This window comes from Mycteria americana, chromosome 3 (genome assembly GCF_035582795.1).
Source record: "Mycteria americana isolate JAX WOST 10 ecotype Jacksonville Zoo and Gardens chromosome 3, USCA_MyAme_1.0, whole genome shotgun sequence".
Lineage (NCBI taxonomy): Eukaryota > Metazoa > Chordata > Aves > Ciconiiformes > Ciconiidae > Mycteria > Mycteria americana.
In genome coordinates this window covers 62,346,372-62,370,619 of record NC_134367.1, presented here as the reverse complement: position 1 = coordinate 62,370,619, position 24,248 = coordinate 62,346,372, and the positions used below count along the sequence as shown (strand labels likewise).

Sequence of the window (24,248 nt, the reverse complement as noted above, 5' to 3'; positions counted from 1 at the left end):
CATAGTGGCACTGGTCTAGAATATGTAATGTGGCCAATATAGGCTGTGATTACATTTGCTTGTGTTGTCCTGCTCCTCCAGCTTAAATTTTTGTTACTTTCAAGACTTATCCTCATTTTATATCAATGTCAGCTACTGAGAAGTTGACTCTTAAGCCATTTCGTCAGTATTGTCAGCCCACTGATTAAGTTTTTAAATAGACTCCTTTATTTTTTCCTAGCATCATACTCTTACTCTTGGAAGCGAGTTCCCTAAATGTCTGTTTACACTTCACTGTTGTTCTTCAAATGTTCCTTAGAGTTCCTACTACTACTAAAACTCTCAGTGAGAAAGGAAAGAGTCTTGTAAGGCAGCAAGCATGCTGACTGTAAAGCCTATTTTACCGATCAGTATCTTTCTCACTGTTCCCTTGAATCCCCTCCCCACCCTTATCCCCTGATTTTTCCTTTCTAGAAAAGGTCTCTTAAGAGTTGAAAATATAAGTATTTGGTTATTTTTTTTGTTTTCTGTTCTCCGAAGGTGTAATACATTGATACTATAACATAAATAGCAGACGACAATACTGTGTGAAGAAAATTCCAAGCAAATTGCACTCCATTTTCGCACATTTAAATATGTGTACATGTAAGAGCATATAGGTACATGCATAGTGAGTAGCAGCAATGACAGCTAAGGTTACCCATCTATCCCATATGTCTTTGTTTTCAATAGTTTACAGCTGTGTCAAATGGTAACAGTTCCAGATGAAACATCTATGCTGGGCATCTGTCCATGCTGTGGTTTTTTTTTGGAAAACTTCAGGCAAACACAGGTCAGCTGCTTATGAATGAGGTTAGCAGGAAATAAGTTCACTAACGTGACACTCCATAACGCTAAACCTTGTACTCCATCTATTCACATTCAAGACCTCTGTTTACTGACACAGAGAGAGGAATGCAGTGCCTAATGCCTTTGAGGATGTGCGTAAAAATGCCTCTGCTTCTCAGCCTGTGTCATATCTGCCTCACAGGTAAGATGAACAGCACAAAAGGAGCATGCAAAGTGCCAATTTACCCAACTAGCTGGAGCAAAAGAAAAAAAAAGTCCCCAACCCTGCAGCAGGTATAACCACATCCCCGACAAAAGGAAGTTTAGGTTTAGTGTGGGTAAATTCTTGCAAAAGACAGTGCAAAGCACAGCTTTTTGGCTACAATCTATGTCTGTAATACCAGACATCTACAAGTTCTCCCTACCCTCATGCTCTGGCATTCCATGCTCTGCAAGCCCTGCTTCCCATAGAGAGGCAATCTGTGTTTGTGGGCCACAGAAAATATGTGATGTACCCCAATTTATGTCTCAGTTTGGACATTCAGGAGAACAGTAACTTGAGGTGCACCATGGGTCAGCCAGTTTCATCACAAAGCCACAAAGAGCTCCTTGAACCACATAAGTGAAGAAACAAAATCTGATTGTCAGCTCCACGCAAGACAGCAGAGCCAGATGCAGTAAGTTCACACTTTTAACCCTGACCACTGTTCCTCTCTCATGACATTTTGCTTCAGCATCAGCCCACCTGCCTCTACATTCTTCTTCATACTTAATGCCACCTTGTTATCCTTCCCTGTGAACCATATCTTCCGTAATTCATCTCTATCTTCTTAGTGAGTTACCTTCCAACAAAATATAACCTCATGTTTCAAAGCAGCTAAATGGCAAACACTTCCTGGCATTAACAAGAGACCATTAACACTGTTCATTCCCTCCTGCATGTTCTAGCTCCTAGCACGTATCAGGTTTTTAAGCACAGGATTTGTGTTCGTAAAAAAAGCAAGTATGAAGGGGCCATGATTTCAGTGGAGTTCTTTAGCTCCAAATAATCTTTCTCCAAAAAAAGGGAAGATAGCAGTACGTGTTTTATAAAATATCAGTAGAGAAGTGGTCAAGTGAGTATGGCAAAAGCAGGCTGAACAATAATAATATAAGTGACATGCAGAAAAAATAGGGCAACAAGCACAGGTACCAGCAGTCACAGTTCACAAAAGTCTGCACAACTGCAATTATTTTAGCTTGAGCTTTCCATTACTATGATAGCAAGAACTCAATGATCCATTTTCATCCTAAAGATTAAGTATTATGGCACATTTAAACAAATAATGGCACAAAATTATGTGTATAAAAAGGAGGTAAAAAGGATAACTTTGTTAAACAATAACGTAAGAAAGTGTTCTAGTTTTATAAATCTAATTAGGCAAGACCCTACACAGAAATGTATCCTAGTAAGCAGAGCTTGTTGGTGAAACTTTATCCAAATAGTCAATTCTGACAAACTCAAAATGCTTTCGTTTCGTAGAACAGAAAAAAGAATTGCAGACAATTTAAAATGCTCCAATTTTGGTTTTAAATTTTTTGTATTGTCTTATATAATTATGCTGCTTTTGGCTGGGATAGAGTTAATTTTCTTCACAGTAGCTTGTATGGGGCTATGTTTTGGATTTGTGCTGGAAACAGTGTTGATAACACAGGGATAGTTTAGTTCCTGCTGAGCAGTGCTTACACAGAGTCGAGGCCTTTTCTGCTTCTCGCCCCACCCCACCAGCGAGGAGGCTGGGGGGGCACAAGGAGTTGGGAGGGGGCACAGCCGGGACAGCTGACCCCAGCTGACCAAAGGGATATCCCACACCATATGATGCCACACTCAGCATATACAGCTGGGGAAGAAGAAGGAAGGGGGGGACATTCGGAGTGATGGCGTTTGTCTTCCCAAGTCACCGTTACGCATGATGGAGCCCTGCTTTCCTGGAGATGGCTGAACACCTGCCTGCCCCGGGGAAGGAGTGAATGAATTCCTTGGTTTGCTTTGCTCGTGTGTGCGGCTTTTGCTTTCCCTATTAAACTGTCTTTATCTCAACCCACGAGTTTTCTCACTTTTACTCTTCTGATTCTCTCCCCCATCCCACCAGGGAGGAGTGAGCGAGCGGCTGTGCGGGGCTTAGTTGCCGGCTGGGGTTAAACCACAACAATAATGCAAAGTCAACATCAAAACAGTATGTTTCCATTCTGCTGAAACAAAATACTTCAAATGACCAAAAACTCTCTTTCCTTCATCTGCTTTAGAGAGATTCTTCTTTTAATGTTTCATTTTCTCCAGAATTCTGAACTCTATCATGTTTCAAAACACTGTAACAACCTGGATTTTTTTACACCTTTTGCACAGCTCTTGTAATAGATGGAATCTTTCATACTTCACACACTCTTCAGAGTGCCACTTAGATCCATCTGAAAAGCGCTGGCAGACAAATGATGTTTTAAGATAAAAGAAATGTATCAGAGGTTAATAACTAAAAATAAAACACTACCTTAAGTTTATCTTTAGGCAATGCTCTACTAATCTCAAAGAATTTCCTTGGTTTTACAAGGATGAGCTCACTTAAATAGTAAGAAATGTACCCCTTAAAGAACCACAGTTACTCAAGCCTCAAGATTTTTGACGAAAGCCTTATGAATTTTGTGTTGCACGACAAATTACTGAAGAAAAAAAAAAATCTAAAAACTTAAGGAATTAAATTATGAAATTAAGACATTTAGCTTCTCATTGAACTTGCATGAGTTAATAAAATTATTGCAGCAGAAGCTGCACTGAAACAATGCACTGACTCAGCGCAATAACTAGCCTGACATACTAAGTTTCACACATGCAAAATAATTTTCAAATGCAAGACTGTGACATTCTGGATTTGTGCTGTATTCTTTCTAAACATTGAGGATAAAAATGAATAATGAACAGCTACCTCAATCTGTCCAACTGGATCAGTGAACAGCCAAGAGTTCTGACACAGCAGTACACACAACCACACAGAACCACTGAACCAAAGAAAAGTCCATGTTGAAGGGACCTTTGGAGACTGTATGATGCAACCTTCTGTTAAGAGCAGGGCATTAGACTATGCAGGGCCCTGTCAAGCTAAGTCCTAAATATTTCCAGCAGAGAAATTCAAACAGATTCCACCTCTTTTCTGGGCAGCCTATTCCAATTGTTCTCATAGTGAGAAGTTTCTTCCCTATATTCAGACAGAATTTCTCCTGAAGCAACTTGTGTCCATTCCCTTTTTTCCCACCACTGTGCATCCTGGAGGAGAGGGTACCTCCATCGTCTCTATAACTACCTTTTAGTTACTAGAGGACTGTGACTAGATTCCTCCAAGCCTTCCCTTTCCAAATTCCTTCAATCTTTCTTCCTATGTCAAGTCCTTCAACCACCTAATCATCTTGGTGGCCCTCCACTGGACTGTCCCCAGTTTTTCAGTGAAGTAAAAACTTTAGCCAACACTCATGAAAAAGAAAGTGCCCATTCTGCATATGGGCTGCTGGAAAGTATCAGACTGCACAACAGACTGAGGTTGGGTTGAGTAAGTCACCTTAACTTTGCATTATGCCTGTAATGTGTAAATGCTTTAACTTTCAATACACTTCTGAAGCACTAAGTGAAGGTTATACCTTTACAACTCAGACTGGTTTAATTACCTATTTTTAAAAAGTCAGTGGAAAAATATTCTTGAAATGAAACTTTTTATACCAGCATTCATTTTACACTCATCTTTACAACTGTGATAAAGTTCTTGGCAAAGCCTTTGATGATTACAAGATAAAGAAACAGTGTTAAAAGTGTTGCCGTCAAGAAATTTTTGGACACAAATAGTGAATGTGGAAAATAAGTTGCAATGCAGTTTCATGAAGAATTTCAAGGAATATCATGCTTCTTTAGTTCTGCAGATTTTAATATGAAACAAATGAAGTACTGCCAATTTACCTTTAATTTCATTTGAAACGAGCAGCTTATTTTCTGTCTCTTCTTCACACTCTTTGTTCTTTATGGAGTCCTTTGTTTGTAGTACTCCACTGAGGAAAAGAAAATGTTCATTTTTTATTAATACATCATTAAAATCACTAAGCATGATGACACCTCTTGCTAACAATGCTATTAACACACCAGGATTCCCACACAAACAATGTTGTATCATCACAAAATAAAAAAAAAGAGAGGATCTAATTTCTGACTTACACAGATGGCAGGACTACTGACATGAATTTTGCAATGAAGGCTCAAGAGTAGCATAAACTAAGATTACATAAACGATATCAACACACTTGACTTCATAACTGAAACTGGAAAATATACAAATGAAGGCAGCAGATATGTCCATGGCAAAAGATGGGAAGAGTGAAGAACACATATATATAGCCACACCTTCTACAAAGCCTTACTGGTTATCCAGGCCATTTTCAGGAACTGCCTGAAACAGCATCTACTCCTTTTTCTCTGCCCAACCTTCATCTCTGCCCCACCCTGTACTATACTGACACACTGTTGTGCTGCTGTTAATGATCCCACTGAAAATATCTGTATTCTTTTGCTACTGTTTTTGCATTACTTCTTATCAACCTAAAAGAGCCGCTCTTTGCCTGCTGCCTGTGGCTGCTCCCTCAGCTTTGCCAGCCCAAACTTTTGCGAAGAGGGAACTATTGAGAGGGAACCCTACTGAGAAAGAGGGAACCCTATTGAGAAAAATGGGGCAAGAGAGGTGGAAATAGAGAATGTTTCAAAGGGGGGTGGGTGTATTTGCATCTTCAAGTCAGCCCCTGGGAAACTCTGCAAACTCTGCCTTCAGAAGGTATTTCCAGCCTCGTTTCTTACAGAAATGAAGCTTACGTGAACTTGCTGACATTATGTGTGTATTTATTTCCTTCTGCTTTTAAGAACTTGAGAACACTTTGGCCAATTCTTACTAAACCATCACAGATGCACAGCTCTCAGAGATACATAATGAACATTTTCTAAAAATAGGCACCAGAATGATCTTCAAGTCAAGACTCCAAGAAAGCCCACTACATGAACTCATGCTTTACTATCTGCCAGAGAAGCAGACAACAAGAACCCCTTTACAAATGTCCCAAACACAGATAAAAAGCCAAACTAGAGCTAACACCTTGTTAGACATCAAGATTAGCTAACCTCACAACACAAATCCACAGAAGAAACAGACCTGTTTAATTCCATTGTTTACATTTATACTATTAAATACTATTTACATATTAAATACTATTTATACTTTTAAATACAAGTAACCACCTGGGAATAAATCAGCTCACTGACATCAACAGAAATATATTTAACACATTATTAATGGTGCAAAATGAACACAACAAATTGGAAAATCCAGCCTTTGTAGTATGGTAGGACACAAATAATAATGGTATGACAAGCAATGCCAGTGGAATGCATACAGCAGGCATACCTTCTTGTGCCACAAAGGACTTCTCCACAGTATCTTCCTCAGAAATATCACCTGCATTTATTTACTTAAAAATTATTTTCCTAACCTCTAGAAACACAGAAAACTTCTGAAGTAAGATGTTTCTTACTTTGCACCAAGTTCTTCTTACTTACTTCTTACTACTTGCCCCAAGTAGTGCAATTAATTACAAAGCCAAAGTAAATGACTACTGTAATTCAACATAAGGAAGAGAGATCACCAAAACCTGTGAGGAAACATGTATCTTCCTTTGTTTTCTTGAGGACATGTTTTCTCGAGGACAATTTTCATTGCAACGTACATCCAGAAATTTTATCTCACTAGTTAAATACAAGATAGTATCATGAATTGAAGGTTTTGAGGAAGGGGTTGGAAGATAAATTGAATTTTCTTTTAAGAGGTAGTACCATTTAATTTCCAAGCCTGAGTGTTCACCTTCCTTCATTGTAAATACTTCCAGAGTGGAATTCCTGTCACAGTGAAATTCTTTTGCTACTCTGGAGATAGTAAGATAGTATAAAGATACTTTCAATTAAAACTGAATATGCTGTAGGCATGGAATTTTTTTCTTGAATTTTGATCTCAGGAACATTCCAGAGGGACAGACTGCAGTTTTCAAACACATATTTTTGCAAACCAGAATTTTCTAGTATACTTGTTTGTATGCACAGATACCTCTTACTAGTTAAAAAAAAAAGAAAGAAAAGGAGTAAGTGGAACTGGACATTAGCTGAGTACCACTTAGATTTAACACAACAAAATAAATCTCATGGTTGGCTTCATATGTGGCTGGTTCCTCAATCAATGATTTCTATGAAACAAAAGATTACCTGGAATAGGAAGGTATACACAACTGTACTGAAGTCAAACATAACTAAATCCACACGACGAGCTCAGCAGCTAAAGAGCACACAAGTATACATATCTATGTCTTCAATTATGCATGTGTACTTTGGATACACATCTAAAAAGATCCACTGGGTATTGCAATAACCGGATGCTCAACATTTTATAAGTCTAGCAGTTCACATATACCTAACGTTGTGAACACTGTTTTTCATGCCTTTTTCAAAGGAAGTTTATTCAACTAAAAGTCCTCCCTGACTATGCTGGATACATAAAGAATGTGGAAAGCTAGATGATAAAATGCAAATCGTCATCAGTGTATTCAAACAGTTCAAATACAAACTGCAAAGCCTCTGGGTAGTTCAAAGTTGGCATGAGGCTGTTATTCCCTTAAAGAAAATGACTCAATACAGTGAACAGATAGCACACGTATTGGTTATTCTAGGTCTTCATAAAGATAACACCCTCTAAAAAAAAGAAAGACAAAGAAAAATTGTTCTTCAATTAATTTTAAGAGATAGTCTGTAAAGTCAAAGTTTACTTCTAAAAAAAGATGAATTTACTACAACTATGGTTGAAGTGATGAATGACAACTATTATTTAACACAGGTTATTTCAAAACTACACATGAAACTGTCTTCTGTCTTTTTTTGCTGTTTAAATTCACTTGAGTATAACTAGTGAATGCTGTTTATTTGTGGTATGGAATTATATCAACACTGCTTGATGCTCCTACTAGATTTTTTTCAATATAACTTGAACAGTATCGTCTGATTGAAATAATGTGAAAGAATGGTCTAAAGAAAAGCTGACCAATTTTAAAAGATGCAAAAAGCTACACATTAAATTTTATTTTATTTTTTATTTAGCACAGGTTTTTGGAGTAAAGGAAACAATCAATAATAGCTCAGAAAAGAAAAAAAAAAATCTAGTGGAAAAAGGAAGGAAAATCATAAAACACTGCCAGATCTGGTTAACCCAATTTGAAAAAAAAGTTTTTAAAAAAAATCTTGCCAAGGAGTTTCAGAGGATTTAATTGATTCTTAATAAAACAGTTAAGTTTCAATCACAGCTTTACTGTGAGGTATTTACCATATAATACTACCTCTCCAAAGTCTCTCAAGACACTATTATTGCTAACACTTAGAGTTCATATATTATGAACACATGATAATGTAACTGACGTAAATATATAACAAATGACACTTCTTGTTCCAGGGTGTCTTCTATTTCTGTATGAAAATAGCTAATAAAATAATGCACTGATACTGTAACTAATTAAAAATGTAGGGAACCCTATTGCCTCACATATCCCCACGAAAACACTGAATTGTATCTTTTTAGTTTCAAAGATAGCCTTTTTATACCATAAATATTAGTTTCCAAGCTTGCACTGGAAAATATCTCATGTCATTTTTTGTCAAAAAGATACTCCAAATCCTGAGAGTTAAAGAATTACTTTTCATTTTTAAATGTATGCACATATTTGTACATATACAATAACATATTTGTACACAGAGTTAGGGAAGAAGGATCTCAACTTCCAATAATTTCTCTGCCTTGTAGTATTTTTCCTCTCCTCTCTGATAATGCGTTTCTTATTTCTTAAATATGTTGTGACACTTCCTTCCCCCCTATTTCTAACATTAAGACAGCTGAAGAACTTCCACCTCCTTTCCCACTGCTTCTAAGAGTTCCACACACAAATCACTGTACTGCGTTGCTTGGTAAGTTGCATTTTGCACTGATGAACTGCAAACAACCCATACTTTGAAAGGAACTGATAGTTACCCAGGTGCCTTCTTTTCTTTCACATCACATAACAGGGGCTTCTTGCAAGGAGATTGACTTTCTGCATCTTCCTGCTTAGTTGCTTCTGGTACAGTTTTCCCAGACAATCGATTGTGAGCTGAAGATTTCACACCTACGTGACCAGGGCTGGGGCATTTTCTGTCACTGTTTAAAATAAATTAACAAAACATTTTAAACTGAAAGCAGCTGAGTTGTTGTTCAACTTATTTTCTCTACGGGTAAAGAGTCATTTGTGTAACTGAAGATATACGAGGTTTTTGTTTGTTTGTTTTAAGAAATACACAGAAGTTTTTTACTTGCCACCACAAAACTGTATACCTGGGATTTTCAGAAATCGCAATACAGAACTCTATTCCCCATGAAATCAAAGGTAAAATGTTTAGGCAATGCAACAGGAACAGAATTTGCCTAATGTTATTTTTTATAATAAGCTATCCACTTCAAATATTTGTAACACAAGAAAACTCTGAAGTCTCTTTTTCCTCCTATCCTTTCTCTCCCTTCCATGATATACCACTGTGCAGCCAGGACCCTTTAAAAATGTTATGCAGTCTCTTAATTGGGACAATGAAAAAAGTAGCACTTGACACAGTCCCTGCCACAGAGAACACTGCTCAAACTCTTACTGGCTTCACTGGGACGGTACCCAGGCTACCTGTCAGAAGGTAATTAAGTCACTTCAGATTTCTACAAGCCGACATTTATAGGAACGATCGAACCAGGCAGCGCTCTTTGACAGCTGAGTATTTTGGTTTTTAAAGCATGAAGCTGAAACTGTCTCTGAGAATGTAATTTAAAATACCATCTATTGAAAAATACATGGTCATTACAGTGGCAACTGGAAGTCTTCACTAATAACAGTCACATTTTCACATTTACATTAATGCAGCCCTTGAAAAGAATGGAAAGCCTCTCTACTTTTCCTTTCCTTCTTAAATTCTCTATGTATCCCCACAGCCCGAAATAAGCACAGGAGCCCATGTCCACAATTTCTGACAGAAAATCATCATCTGAAAATCATCAGCTTGGTATCACATCCCTTTGGTTTTTCTAGTGCTCCTGCTAGAACCTTCAGCCACAGACTTTAGCACCATTCTTGCTAAACTCCCTCCCAGTAATTTGATTCCCCACTCCCACAATAATGACAGAATTTATAGTGGCTATTCTTCAAAGAGCAACATTAATTTACAGCCATGTCAATAAGGCCAACCCGGCAAACAAAAGAAACACAAATAAATAATTTTCTGAAGTGAAACCAACTGGCAAACAATCCATTTTAAATTCCAATTAACCACTTAGTAGTATAGATAGTTACACTAAAGATGAAACCGAACTCTTATTAAATCATCCACAGTAAAATTAGTATCGGTTTTTGACAGCTGGGTGACCTTTTCGATAAGCACTGATGAAACCATTTCTTCCCTGTAAATGAAAATGTAGATAAATAGGCAAGCCTTTCTGAAACCATTCAGCCATTACACAACTAGGAATTACGTTGCAGAACACTGAAATAAAGTACTGCTGTTAGTCATGGACATCGCTTCAATCGTAATTACTTGATTACAGGAGAGGTGGATCTTTCACTTGCTTCCATTTTTCTGTTTCTGGGGACAGGACTGGCTGCAGGCATCTCCCCGCTCAACCGGTCAGGTAAGAGGCTTTCTTTGTTCAAGTTCATCTCTGAATATGGGCAGCTGAGTGCACTAGAAGTTGAAGAAGAGAAATGCTTCCTTATTCTCAGACACTTTATTGACTTCACTCAGTTCAAATGAAATGACAACAGAGACCAGTTTTCTAGAAGCAGATACAATCAATTAGTATAGAGAAGATTAGAAAAAAATACAGTAAGTAGTCGCACTTTAAAATGTTAATAAATCCACCAATTAAAAACCTCAACCTGAATGTTTTTTGCATTTCTTTTTGGCAGTAACTTATGCAACACAAATTGTATTAACTTATATTACAGCATACATTCTGGAAAATTGCTTGATGAATGTTTAGCCTGCTCTCTCATACCTTTAATGGTATTTTATACATAAAATGCAGGGTGCCTTTGACTATACCCACCTCTCTCCAAATAAAGTCATATTCCCATGGTTATTTTTTCTGCGAAGGAGAGTATTTCCATTATGCAATGTCCACACAGAAGCTGCATTGCAAGGCCACAGTATGAGGAACGGTGCACATCCTCTTAACTGCAGCAAATGCCCCATCTTTGCAAATGCCATTTTGTGATAGTCCATTAAAAGACTGGGGTATTTTCACAGTCTTTCCTACCATTCAACACGCCATATTTCACTGCACTGCAGCTAGGGAAAAAGAGAATTTGACACTGTGCACTGATATAATGACTTGTAAATATTACTCCAACAAATGTGAAAGTTGTACCTCCCAAAGTCAGAAAACGTGTGTTTCCACAAGAGGTAGGAAAGGAAAGAACAGCAACACAAAACACATGAGGCTGAACTAGGATTCTGTCTTTAGAAGAATGCTCTGCAGTGTTCAAATGATTAGTTAGTCTATACAGTCACACTTCAAAGATAATATCCTAAACTCTGAAAGGTATATATATGCCACAACAGTGAATAACCACATGCTCAAGTTTTCAAATCTCTATTTAAGATACAGGAGAGGCTGTACTAAACATGATGCTCTATTTGTGGCTCATGAGCTGTGACACTAACTAGAATCTGAAATTATGCTTTCCTACTCACCTGTATTATTACAAGGACCTCTATAGTGGTAAAATGTGAAAAACCCATGTCCTGTAATTTTGCTTATTTTCTTTTCAAGAATATAACTACCTGCCTTTCCATAAACCACTGCACTGTTTTGTTTCACTGACTGTTACATGCATGATTTCCAAACAGAACTGTCTAATATAAACAAGTCTACCTTGCCAGCCATGTGCCCTGCCACCTCCAAATTACAAAAAATAAACAGAAAAACAACAGCTTTCATTATCATGTTCATTTTACAAAGCACTGCATAAATAGAAGGCCTTTTATTCAAAATATGCTGTACATTCTCTTCTTCCTTTACTGATGAAGCTTTGGATTCAGAGTAAGTATGAATCAACTCCTATCATGAGGTTGGACCAATACTGGTGATCTAATTTTGGTCTCACCAATGTAAACAAAAAGTTGGTGGAAATTTACATTTCTCTCAGCACTAGCATAAAAGGAGAAAATTTCCTTAAGGCTACACAGGCCAAGTCAGTCAGTCCTTGCTGGGGTTATCAGGACAGGAGTCCAACAGCATGTCTGATTTTTTCAGTTGGTTCATTTGAAAACAAGACAGTATCAACCTTTTTTTTTTTTTTTTTAAATCCTTGTATAGCTGTGCTGAACTTGAATTTGGAGGAAAAAACATGCCAGTAGAATACAATTTCTGCTTTTCTAATCAAGATGAGATCCCTGTTTAAGGCCACTCCAGGCAGACGTTCCACAACAGCCTGTACAGTGTTTTCAAGGGACGTACAGCCATATCCCCAGGTGACCTAACGAAGCACAGAACAGTCATCGCTGCCTTTTTCTGAGGAACTGGGTGGCAGTCCCAGCACTTCCTCCGAGATACAGGCACTGAAGTTTTTTGCCATGAGAACCTTCATACCAGCAGTTTACACAGCCAAATAAGATACAGCCAAATGGGTGGCTGGACTCTAAAGCACCACACTTGAAATAGGGTACTTTTTTGTTAATGAAATTATTTTAAAGACATGGAACAGAATATACAAATAAAAAATTAACTTGGAGCATTTACCTTTTGTTTCTAATTTCTCATAAGCAGAATTTAGCATTTTATTTTAGATTTATTTATATACCTCTACCTACATTTATTTTTCAACCTACTGGTTTTGTCTGTCTTCGGACTGGCTCCTGCCAGATGTCTTAGAAGAACAAAAAAACATTAACTGAAATATGGGGAAGAAAACAGGAACACTAGGAAAGAGGGGAAGTTGTTTTATATTCTCAATTCTTTTTACTGCTCCATCTATCACAGTGATGTCTTTTTTCCCTTTCAAATGAACTACAAGATGAAAGATACAGGCTTCTATTCAGAAAAAGGTTTTAAGAAGCCAATGCTAGTGGGATTTAAGTTCTTGCTGTGACAAACTCATACCACTGTGATGAAATACAGTTATCAGAAACTCAGGAATATATTGGTTAATCTCAGTTCTGCCATTGCTATAAGGCAAAGCATGTAATCTTCTTTTGGCTTCCTATGCCCACAGGGGTGTTTTGAGGCTTAGTGTTTTTAAGCAGTTAGAGGGTTGTCTCAAGGAAACGCTAAAGACTACCAATGTGATATTTCTCTTCAGTTGTGTGTTATTAAACAAGCCTTACACCACAATGAAATCTGACCATACAATTTCATCTCCAGCAGGTCTTCCGTTTACCAACACCACTAATATGTTTTAAATTAAAAAAAAAGAAAAAGCCTCAAAATTCAGTCCTTCATTAGAACCTCCCTGTTTATATATTGCCTTTTCCTTTAGTATTTTCTGGAAAAACAGAAGTTAAATGACAATTTCAGTCAACAATAGTTATAATATTAACGATGCTTTAGAACACTAGATTCAGATGATTTTTTCTTTGTAATTAATAATTTGAGTTGCTGTATCATTTCTTAAAAACTCCTTGATAGTCCTTTGATGTTACTATTACTTGGGGCAACAAAAAGAACCCTCATGGTTTCCACTGTTAGCTTTGTTTCAACTAAACACAGCATGAATGAACCTGTGTATGAGTTACATGGCTTTGGATCAATCAGTAAATCCTCCTGAATCTCAATGCCTCCAGCCTTCAGTTCAGTTTAACTTGTCTACTACAAAGAATAAAAAATTAATCTTGTTATTCCTACATAATAGAAGTATTTGATTTATACAGGACTGTAAGTTTTAGAGACAACTCATCTCAAGGGCTCAGAATTCTTGATGTTTAGGTTATTTAATATTAAATTAGGGGTTTTAACTCTTCTGTCAACTTAAACCTGGATTTCTGCTCCAGCTTGCAGTTTGCCTTAGCGCCCTATTTTGAAAACAGCAGAAGTTCAGAAGGCAGTTTCCAAAATGATCAGATGTCCTTGACTTGGGGGTACCAAGGTCTGCCAGAGGCACAGGGAGAATGGCAAGAAGCAGAAGCAGCAGCAGGCACTCAATTTGAAACCTCTGCTATACATCTGACAGGGCTGTACACCCTCCAGCACTGCTTCACAGCTTTGCAACCACTCCAACGCGAAGATACTCAATTACAATCTGAGCTGCTTCAGTAGGCTTCAGTAAACAAATATTCACATTAATACCACCTGACCCCCCCGCACAGGAGATTAATCAGCCATCTCTCTAAATGTTGATGGATCAACATAGCACAGCAATTAGCTATCTGCAGTACACTTTGCATGCTACTGAAATGGCAGCACAGTGGCTGGCAATACACGTGTCCATAACACAGTTTTCTGAGGAAAGAGAGCCACTGTTTCCAGAGTTCTGCATAGGCTGAGTAAAAACTAAGCATTAAAATAAGCTTCTGTTTTCATTGAATCAGGAAAGATCAAGAAATGAAAAAAACAAATGCACCGATTACTACTTCTTGTATACCATTCTGAAGAATTCCCAGGATCACAGGCCTGGGATTTTCCAGTCAACAGAGGTTTTACATAATCAGCCCTTTCCAGAACTGTCTGATGGAACAGTAGTATTGAGGTAGCATATCCCATTTGTGGTTATTTTGCAACTGCTCTTCTATTACTCTCAAGATTTATCTCCAGGTACGGTTACACACATATCTTTTTTCTCTAAAGTTCAAGGGTAGTAAGATAAAACTGGGCTACTGATGGGTGAGCATGGACCTTAGTCTTCTCCAGACATCTGGAGATGCTCCTCTCTTCTAGTAGCATGCAAAGTTTCTGAAGCACAGAGTCCAACTGGATTACTTAGCCTCAGGTACACCTAACATCAGAAGGGAACATAAGCCAGGATTCTCTCTTAACCTGAAGAAGAAGAGTAAGGTGGTACTTGGTTTGGTAAAATACTGAAGTATTTTTTAATATAGATTATTAGCCTTTATGACTGCTTGGAATATTTTGCAAACCTGTGTGAAGCCACAGACAGGTCTCCTGGTTTAGCTGTACTGGTTGGAAATGTTACCAACCCCAGCTCCTCATTGCCTTTCAGGTGCAGGTTATTGCCAAGCACTGCCAAGGGATGAGGTTGTACGGTAGCTCCAGGAAAATTCACCCGGATTTGCTCAAGCTATCTTCCTTGATGGGTTAAACAAATACATTGGACTAACTGATGGATTAGACTTTATCTAGGGCAGATGACCACATTGGCTGGTAGTGATATGTGATTAGCAAGAAACCTCCAGCAAAAAGGTCCTGACAACATCAGGGGGATGTATTCTTTTTTATCTGCTAGATTTTTGTTAAGTGATGTCTTTACTTCAGTTGACTTCATGAAAACATTTTTAACTAGCCTGGAAACAAGTGACACAAATGTTCTCTTTCACAATTTACAACGCATGCTTATCATCAAAGCATTCTTTTTTAGGAGAAAGCTGCTTCAACAGACTAAACCTGACTCAAGAGTAGCTTATAACTGATTTGGCTGGGGCCAATGACCTTACATAAAAGATAAAATGAAACTTTAGACTGGTATCAAAATCAGACGAGAATTACTTCAACAGACACTGAACGAATAGATGCGACATCCTGCTGAGCTGAGGTTTCCCGCATTTCTGCACTGCGCTTCTCTTACAACACAGCCTCCGCCACAGCACATTCAGTTCACTTCAACTTACACATAACGCATGTAAAGTTTCTGGTAAAAATCTTTATTCATGGAAAGTTGACCCAAAACACTAATGACCTGTTTACAACTGACTGCTCTGCATTACTGCTTGAACCTGAAAATTATTGCATGCATTAAACATCAGAGAGCATAAAATTCACAATCATAAATATGCAGGTGATCTGCATAATGCTGCCAACCTGCACATCAGTCTCAGTTTCAACTGCGCAGCACAAAACCCTAGATCAACTGGTGATAGATACCAAGTCCTTATTAACATCAACTTTTCCAAAAAGTAAATGCTTTAACCCAACTACATAATTAATCACCAAGGCTTTCATCTGGTTCCTAAAGAACAAGCGCTCAAAATTATTTCAGAACTACTTAGCATTTTAAATTATCGTCTTTTCTGCACACAGGCATTTATGCTGTAGATACACGTTGTACCTCATCATGAAAAAAAAAGATAAGCATGGTTAAATACATTTCAAGGTTGCCAAGATAAGAGTGCCAAGGGACTGCTACCTGACGTGGATAATTATACCAATTTCAAAATGTCTTTGTTAATTCAGGAAAAAAGTGATGGTACAACATTAGAATTTTGGGGGTGACCTGGACCCTCAAGTCTGTAGACTCCAGATAAATAACAAATCTCATTATTTTCCTCAGAAATGCTCAAGAAAAAACCCACAATATCACCACAGAGGGCAAACCAATATAGTTAGTGAATAAGATACTTAATGATGTTAATTTATTTGCTATGAAAGAGCAAATACCTGTGTTATTATCAACAAAATCTCTTTGGTTGTATTTTTATCCCCTAGAACTACCAGTTAATGTGCAAATAGGATTGCTAAGACCGTAGCAAAAATAAAACACAATAGATTGCCATGAGTTTATTTCTTTTCGTAATATTCAGGATGAGAAAGTGTAACAACTTTAAATACCATGGAAAATATAGTTATAAAAGCAAGGGCTACATGAACTAACTAGACGTATAGCTCTTACTCATCCCTTCCCTGTGAAACAGTAGAAGTTTTAGTGCCAACATTTATTTAGAGATATCATATATTTAAAAACTTTTCTGACACATTCACTTATGGTTTCTTTTTTCTTTTTTTTTTTTTTTTTTTTTTTTAAAAGTTTCAGCCTTGGGCTAAGATTCTAAGTAACTGAGATAGCACATGGTAAGGAATTGGAATTTATTGCCGTACGGATCAGGTGCATTAATAAATCATACAAGACTCAGTCTACTGGAATATGAAATAAAATGGGTTTCAGCTAAGCAGCTAGGAAGCTTTTTAGGCAAGTCTAGTTTACTTCACATTTGCAGTGGACTAAGAACATGAATGCAGTAGGTTACCATATGCTAACTGAAGGACGGTAACGTCTTAAGGACTAACTTGACTGTTTAAGAAGTTATCCTACTGATTTGAGTGCAACAAAACTTCTCAAAAGGGAAGGTAGAAAAACCTGAAAAAAAACCCCAAAAACAAAGAAAAAGAACATGGACAGAAAAAGACAAAAGGAAAAGGGTGAGAATAATCTGAAGAACAGCAATGCGGCATACTGTGTCATGACAACACCACCATAGTTCATACTACAACAGGTTTTGTCACTGGAGCTAACCTAGCTACGTCCATTCCCGGAGATAAAGCTTGTACGAACATCAGAAGTTCTTCTGCCTCCTAACAACACAAATACAATGCCTCTGCTGTAGATAGGAAAGAACTTCTTGCAGCAAAAGATGCCTTTTGCACACTAAAGATGTAACAACGGAGTGAGTTTTTCTGGCAGGTATCTTTGTTAGGGATGAGTCAGGACTTCAGCCAGTGCTGATATGCCATCAAAACCTTGTAGCATAATTCTAGGCAACGGGACATAATTCTCTCACCAAACACATGAAAAGATTGCAGAACTAACTCTTGGATCACAGTAGTTTAATAATATACTTAAAAAACATGAATAGACAAATAACCAAAGAGCAATCCTCTAACCATATGAGAGCAGAAAGCACAAAGTGATATGACATTCGAGGATTGTATGACTGTATAATGGCAAAATTCCACGAAAAATTCTGGAAGCTGTAACTTGCAAAAAGGTAATAGGATGATATTTATAATATTTAATTCACAACTTAACATGTTACATTAACTGTATATCCCTTACTGAAATATTCAGGATTCACCTCATACTGTAAGTATTTTAAAAATAATAACATTTTTACTTAGTAAATGTTTCCCATTTACTCTGTCATTGTCTCTCTGTCCCCTATTCCATTCTCACATACTACTGCTCTCCCTAAGTCAACTCTCCTCTAGGACAGCTTGCGATGTCCACATTTCTGTATTATATTTCAGAAGGCGTTCAACAAAAGCATCTTTAGAAACACTAGGTACAAACAGCAAGTTGTTCAGGCTGTCATTCAGGAATATGTCAATCGGAATTTCCTTTTCAGCATTTTTCCAAGCCAAGAAGCAAATCCTCACCCCTACCAACCAAGCAGAACAAAAACATCCAAGCCATAATAAAATTAGTGGCCTTCTATTTCAGAAGGTTCAAGTGTTATTGCTTTATACATATCTCTCTGTAACATCTTGCAATCTGAACAGCAAGCCCAGGAATCCTCATAGGAACAAAATACAAAGTAACTGAATCTATCAATTGTGACAAAAAATGATGTTCGACAAATCTTATCTCAGCACACACTGGTGAAATGAAGTTACAGACTGCTAATGTTTATTTCAGCATGCTCACCATGGCAACTGAAATCATTGCATATTTAGGTTTACAAGATTTCCTATTTTCTTCCAGCTTGGATCTGTCTTCTTGTGAAAAACAATTAAAAAACCCCATGTGCACACATCACTCAATTGAAAGAATAAAATTACAGTTTCACAGCACATACCTATGATGGCCGATATGTCTTGCTCTTTTAATGTGCCCAACTCCTTTACATCCTGCTGTGGGACACCCTCCATGCTCTAAAGCTTCCACCAATTCCAAGGGACCTGTATGTCAGGGGAAATTACATATGAGATTAAAAAAAGTATCTAACCTTTAAAAGTTATATAAGTATGCAGGAATGCCAGGGTAACATAGTAAACATGAGGAAGAAATAAGTAAACAAATCCTAATGTTAAAGTACTTTAAAAATGCATTCTGCAAAAGCATGATGGAGATTCAAACAACCTAATCCACTGGAGAAATAATTTTATTCTGTGTGAGTAAATCTCTACAGGAGAGCTACATCTATATAAAGAGCACAAATTTTGGGGGAACTGTATGACTTCAAATTTCTCTCCTATTAACTACACGTAGTTGGAACCTGGTTGTTCTGCAAGAGCACAAAGCAAGTTACCCTGCTGTTCCTGAAGACAGGGATCTGTTTGTAATGGGTACTGACCTTCTCCATTTTTAGCTCAAGTTTTCCAGTGAACAAGACATGAAAGCAAAGGCTGAAAATACTATGAAAAAACCCCAAGCCATCAGGAGATTTTTTACATTTTTACTTATCTGAATTTATGTGTCTATCTGATTTTCATCAACCTGTAACAATGATGCCTGCAGAGACATTAAAGCATGTAGCTGTCAAAACTAGCTTTGACACTCAAACATAGTCTATAACCCATAGTTTCATAGCATGTAAGAGACAGACTTACTCCAGTATATGAAACTGAGAACACCTGCTGCACATCTGCAAACATGCACTGTCTCTCAAGTACTGGTTTTACTTGAAAAGTATATGAACTTGTATCTCCCCCTACAGATAACAATACTGACATAAAAAGTTCTATTTAAATAAATTTTCCTAGATGAAAGATAGATTCATTACCCATTTGCAAGCAAGAAAGACAGATAATTATTATGTATAATTAGGACAGTCCAAAAGCATGTTTTAACAAATACTGCAACTATGCTAATGTTACAACACTATGATTACACTGAAGTCCAAACACTTCTATAGGCTTTAAAATGGTGTAATGGATGAGAGAAGAGAGAATTTTATCTTTTCTACCTTTATGCAAAATTGATGCCTATAATGTAACAAGTTAGTGGACTCAGAGGAAGAGTTAACTTAATAGGGACACTTCTGTAAAGGGAAGTCCTGCCTCACTGATGCTCTGGTTTTGCAAAAACCAGCTCCCAACAAATGTTCTCTCTTCACTTAAAAAATTCAAACTCTCTAAAAATGTAATTTACAAGAGCTGCAACTGGCTGTCCATATTTATGCAAGAAGCTGCTGCTTGCGTCACTGTGAAACGATATTAAAATCAACACCAATACACGGCTCTTAATTCCCTAACTGATATCAAAAAGGTCATAATCCATCATGACTACTTCACTGCATCTTAAGAGAAAACACTACAAATACATAAATACTGGGAGCATAAGACGATTATGGTGACTGCTCTAGACTAATATTGCTAACACTGCGCAGCATTCACACAAAGCTTCCAGTGTTATAGACAGGGATCTGGACCACATCATTAAAAGGACTATCTTACTGACTGAGGAAAAAACATTGTGTCTTGCAAAATATTTTCTTCCCTCCTTCTGAAATGCTTTCACAAAACCTGAAATGCACTTTAACTTACTTGGGAACAATATTAGTGTTTTTATAATATTCTATATTCTGTATCATATTCTATGGTAATAATACAAAGCCATATTGTTGGAAGAATGTATTATTCAGTAATCATCCTATTTTAATACTATTTGTGCAGTTAATTATTCTTTTTCTATTTAATGGACAGTCACTTTACCTCCTGTCACATTGTCCATCTTCGTTTTTGTAGCTTAACTAGTATCAAAAAGTCACTTCCATCAGTCACATCCTAAAAGAGATGAACAGTGCCTCCTACGCCACCACCTAGAGGAGGTGACGTGTTGGATGTGATGGGCATCTGTATTTTGTTTCTTTTAATGTCTCCAACAAAATGAACTTACGTATTTTATACTCCCACCTAGGCTAAGATTTTTTTTTCCCCCAATCTTAGGTGTCTCAACCTTATTCAGCCCTTTTGCCATATGATACGATTTTTATTTATGTGGCCACTGACTACTTTTTCCCACTGGACTGTTCCTTCATTCAGTACACAGGATGCACATCTCAGATTAAGAAGCAGATATACAGCATCCTATCTTCTCATTATTCACTTTGTGCTTTGGCACTTACGGCACTCTATTCAGACTCTGCTTTGAAGGCAGAATGATTAACTTCCTAACAGGCAGTCATCACTGTACCACTGGAGTGCTCAGAAAACTAATGAATATACTCTGATCATGCTCTTGATAGGAAACATTCCTTCTTGACATTTTAGAGATGCTGAATTGAGGTACTGAGATTTTCAGGTAACACGTTCACACAGTCTGTGTGCGCCTTATCCCAGTTATTTTACATTTAATTTTTTCAGAGTACTTGGCATTGCTCACCATTTCTTACTTTCCAAGTACAGCTCTTTCTGATCTCAGTTGCAGCTGTGAACACTCAGCCCTTGTGCAAACCATACCTCAGAGTCACAACACAAAACAATCCTAGAGAAGAGCACTCAATTAAAAATCACCTGTTCAAAGTCTGGCAAAAGTGATTTCACTACCGTTATCCAGAAACACAACAGCGTAGGGCAGCAATATCTTTACCACAAAAGTCTCTTCTCCCTGCAACCTTCAGTCTCATTTATGACACACCTCCCATTTCTTCAACAAGTAAAATTCCCCAGAGAGGGCAAGCCGGTAAATACAGTATTATCATTGGTACCGTGCTTCTGTCAGATTTATCTTCAATGTGGGCACCATTAACCCCTCTTTGCTCAGCTGAAGAAGAAAAGGAAGCTAGCTGGTTTTGAGGACTTGCCACAGCATATGAAAGGAGCGCTTCCTCAGTGCAGCCTGGACTCCTTTGAGCTAAAAAGCACACTAACCTTCAAGAGGATGTAGACAGAAGATTTTAAGAGTAATACGCTACTGAGTGCCACAGCAGTTTCATCACTGGCTTCGAGAGAGCCAGGATTTTATGCAACAGATCTTTACCGTTACTTCAGGTTTTGACTGTGGTTCTTACGCGTACAGAGAAACATTGTGTTTCCGTTATAGTAAGGGTCAATAAAGCTATCCACTAAAAAGTGATTAATTACTGACTGTTGATTTTGCACTAAATGTCACATTTACATTCTTTTGCATATCCTAGTTGCTACTCTTCCTTAGACAGCATTGGCAGGGAAAAAGCACAGAACACGTGCCTTTCAACATCATTACATTACAATGTGATTTCTCTTACTAAGTGGGGGCTGAAGAGGGTGTCCAGTTTTTGTACACCAGCCTGCAGGATGGATATCAGGGCTATCTACTTCAGTCCAATAATCATAAATACTATCCCAGCCATCAAAATGGACCTAAAATAAAAAATGAGAACAATATATTTTAGATTAGAAAAATTCTCGATAAAATCAGTTTCCCTAAGTAATCTCTAAAAATGACATGTCCATTAGAAAAGACACTTTAAGAGAACTATAACTATGTTACACAGAAAACACATGTATATTAGATTCTGGACCCAGGCATACTCTCACTGAAGTAGAGAGAGAGGTGTCATTTGGTTGTTTACTATGTCTTGCATCGTCAGGCTCAAATCCTAGGAATAATGCAGGACAAGTTTAGTTCTCATAGTAACACTTAAATTAAGCATGAATTTCTGCCTTTTTTCTCTCACCCCCCCCCAAAACCCAAACATTTTTTAATCTCCTGTTTGAACAGCATTTAAGAATAGCAGAGCAGTAAGCAAAGGACTAAAAAAAAATGGCATTTATTCACAAAAAACAAACAACCCCCCCAAAATACAAGTAACAATTTTACTAAAATCAGACTATACAGGATAAGGAGTACAAACTGAAGAGAACATGAAGCATGTGACTTCCCAGAAAACCACCAGTATGGGCTATACATGCGTTTTTTCAGGTGAAAACTGAGTATCTTTAAATCTTACTTGACCTCTGTACTAGTAAATAGCTCAGATCTCTCATGCACACGTGTGGATGCATTTACACACAGATACATACAAACAGAGCTCTTTCAATATATGCTACAGAGTTAAATTACCACCCTAGATGTTACAAATCCAGTAATTTTAATAAATTAGACTGGAGAGGGTTTTTTTTGTTTCTTTTGTTATTTTTTTTCATGACCAACTTAAAGTTTAGATAGAAAATGTGTAGGGGTGAAGATATCAGTTCTGATGACTCCCTACCACCAGTTAATTCAGATTCAAAATGAAATGTCAGCTGCATTTCCTGCTTGAAATACCAGGTAAGGTATGCTTGAAATACCAGGTATGCCTAATAAATCTGTACAAACTGCAAACACAAATATCCTTCATATCCATCTAACTGGATATCTGGAATATGCTAGCCCTTCTAACAGTTAAGGGCTTCAGAATATAAACTGGTTTTGTGCAATAAAAGAAAAATAATTCAAGTATACAACTTCTAGAAAACTGCAATTTCCTAAAAATACATTATCTGAGATTAATCCAGTCTGAAGTCCATAATTAATATAAACTTCAGAATTGCAGGAAGTCACTGACAAGGCACAAGAGATCAGGGTTATTTTTTCATATCTCACTTATATCTCTCTCCTCTTCCTGGAAGTTTATAGAGACAGATTCAATTAACCTAGGCCAAATATTTTATTGGCCCTACTACAAATATCATAGCAGCCCTTCGACATTTGGTATTAAATCATCTCATTTCTTGATAGAACAGACAACTGTCTTATATCAACTATTCCCAAAGCAATTTTCCAACATATTCAACTCTGCTCTCTGATTACCTACGTCAGCAAATGTAACTAAGAGGATAATAAAACAACCCCTTCCAAAGGAATTATACACATATTAATCAGTGAGAAGGATGAGCAAAAGCTTAGCAGCAATGTGACTCATTTCTTCCTGTGCTTAATTTTACAACTATAGGATTTTGGTTTTACAAAGTACTCATCAATCACTCAACCAGGATAGTACAGTAAGACAGAGAATCTTACTTTTATTCTATAGTCATCAGTATCTACAATGGTCGCTACCCTGATAAATACTGGATTTCTCTTGTCAACCACTTCAAGTTTCATGTTTTTCTGAAAGCCATGAGAAGGTTTCTAGAAAAGAACAACAATATTATGTGAAACAGAAGAAAACCTCAAAAATCACACACAATTGTAAAGTATGTAAAATCCATAGAAAACTTTCTGCCTTCATTTTCTCAAATCTGCCCTCCCCCTCCAACAAATCCAAGCATAAAAACATCATTCAAACCAGTGTTATTAAACTAGAGAAGTAAAGTAACTGCTTTGGGATTCCAAGTTCTCCTGGAATGGATTGGATTCAAGCCATCCAAGCAAGTAAGTGGGGATCTTTATTTTAAATCAGTTGGTTCTTTTCCTAAATTCTCTAGAAAAGTTTTCCCAGAGATTTTGGCCAACAGTTTCAATGCAGTATTGAAGGAAGTATTATATACCAG

At 37.2% G+C, this 24,248-nt stretch overlaps 1 protein-coding gene across 7 annotated transcripts in view; it reads right to left on the bottom strand.

Annotated features, from left to right (window-relative positions):
- The window catches only part of L3MBTL3 (L3MBTL histone methyl-lysine binding protein 3), an 86,316-nt gene that overhangs the window by 6,809 nt on the left and 55,259 nt on the right, over positions 1–24,248 (bottom strand). For 6 of the 7 annotated variants that reach the window (XM_075498728.1, XM_075498729.1, XM_075498730.1 and 3 more), the window contains exons 14-19: positions 23,776–23,886; positions 22,019–22,133; positions 18,647–18,749; positions 10,505–10,651; positions 8,928–9,092; positions 4,787–4,875 (exon numbers count right to left, since the gene is read on the bottom strand). In XM_075498728.1, the coding sequence (XP_075354843.1) occupies positions 4,787–4,875; positions 8,928–9,092; positions 10,505–10,651; positions 18,647–18,749; positions 22,019–22,133; positions 23,776–23,886 (730 nt within the window). The remainder of the gene's footprint in view (positions 1–4,786; positions 4,876–8,927; positions 9,093–10,504; positions 10,652–18,646; positions 18,750–22,018; positions 22,134–23,775; positions 23,887–24,248) is intronic. The other variant, XM_075498733.1, reaches the window with a different exon arrangement.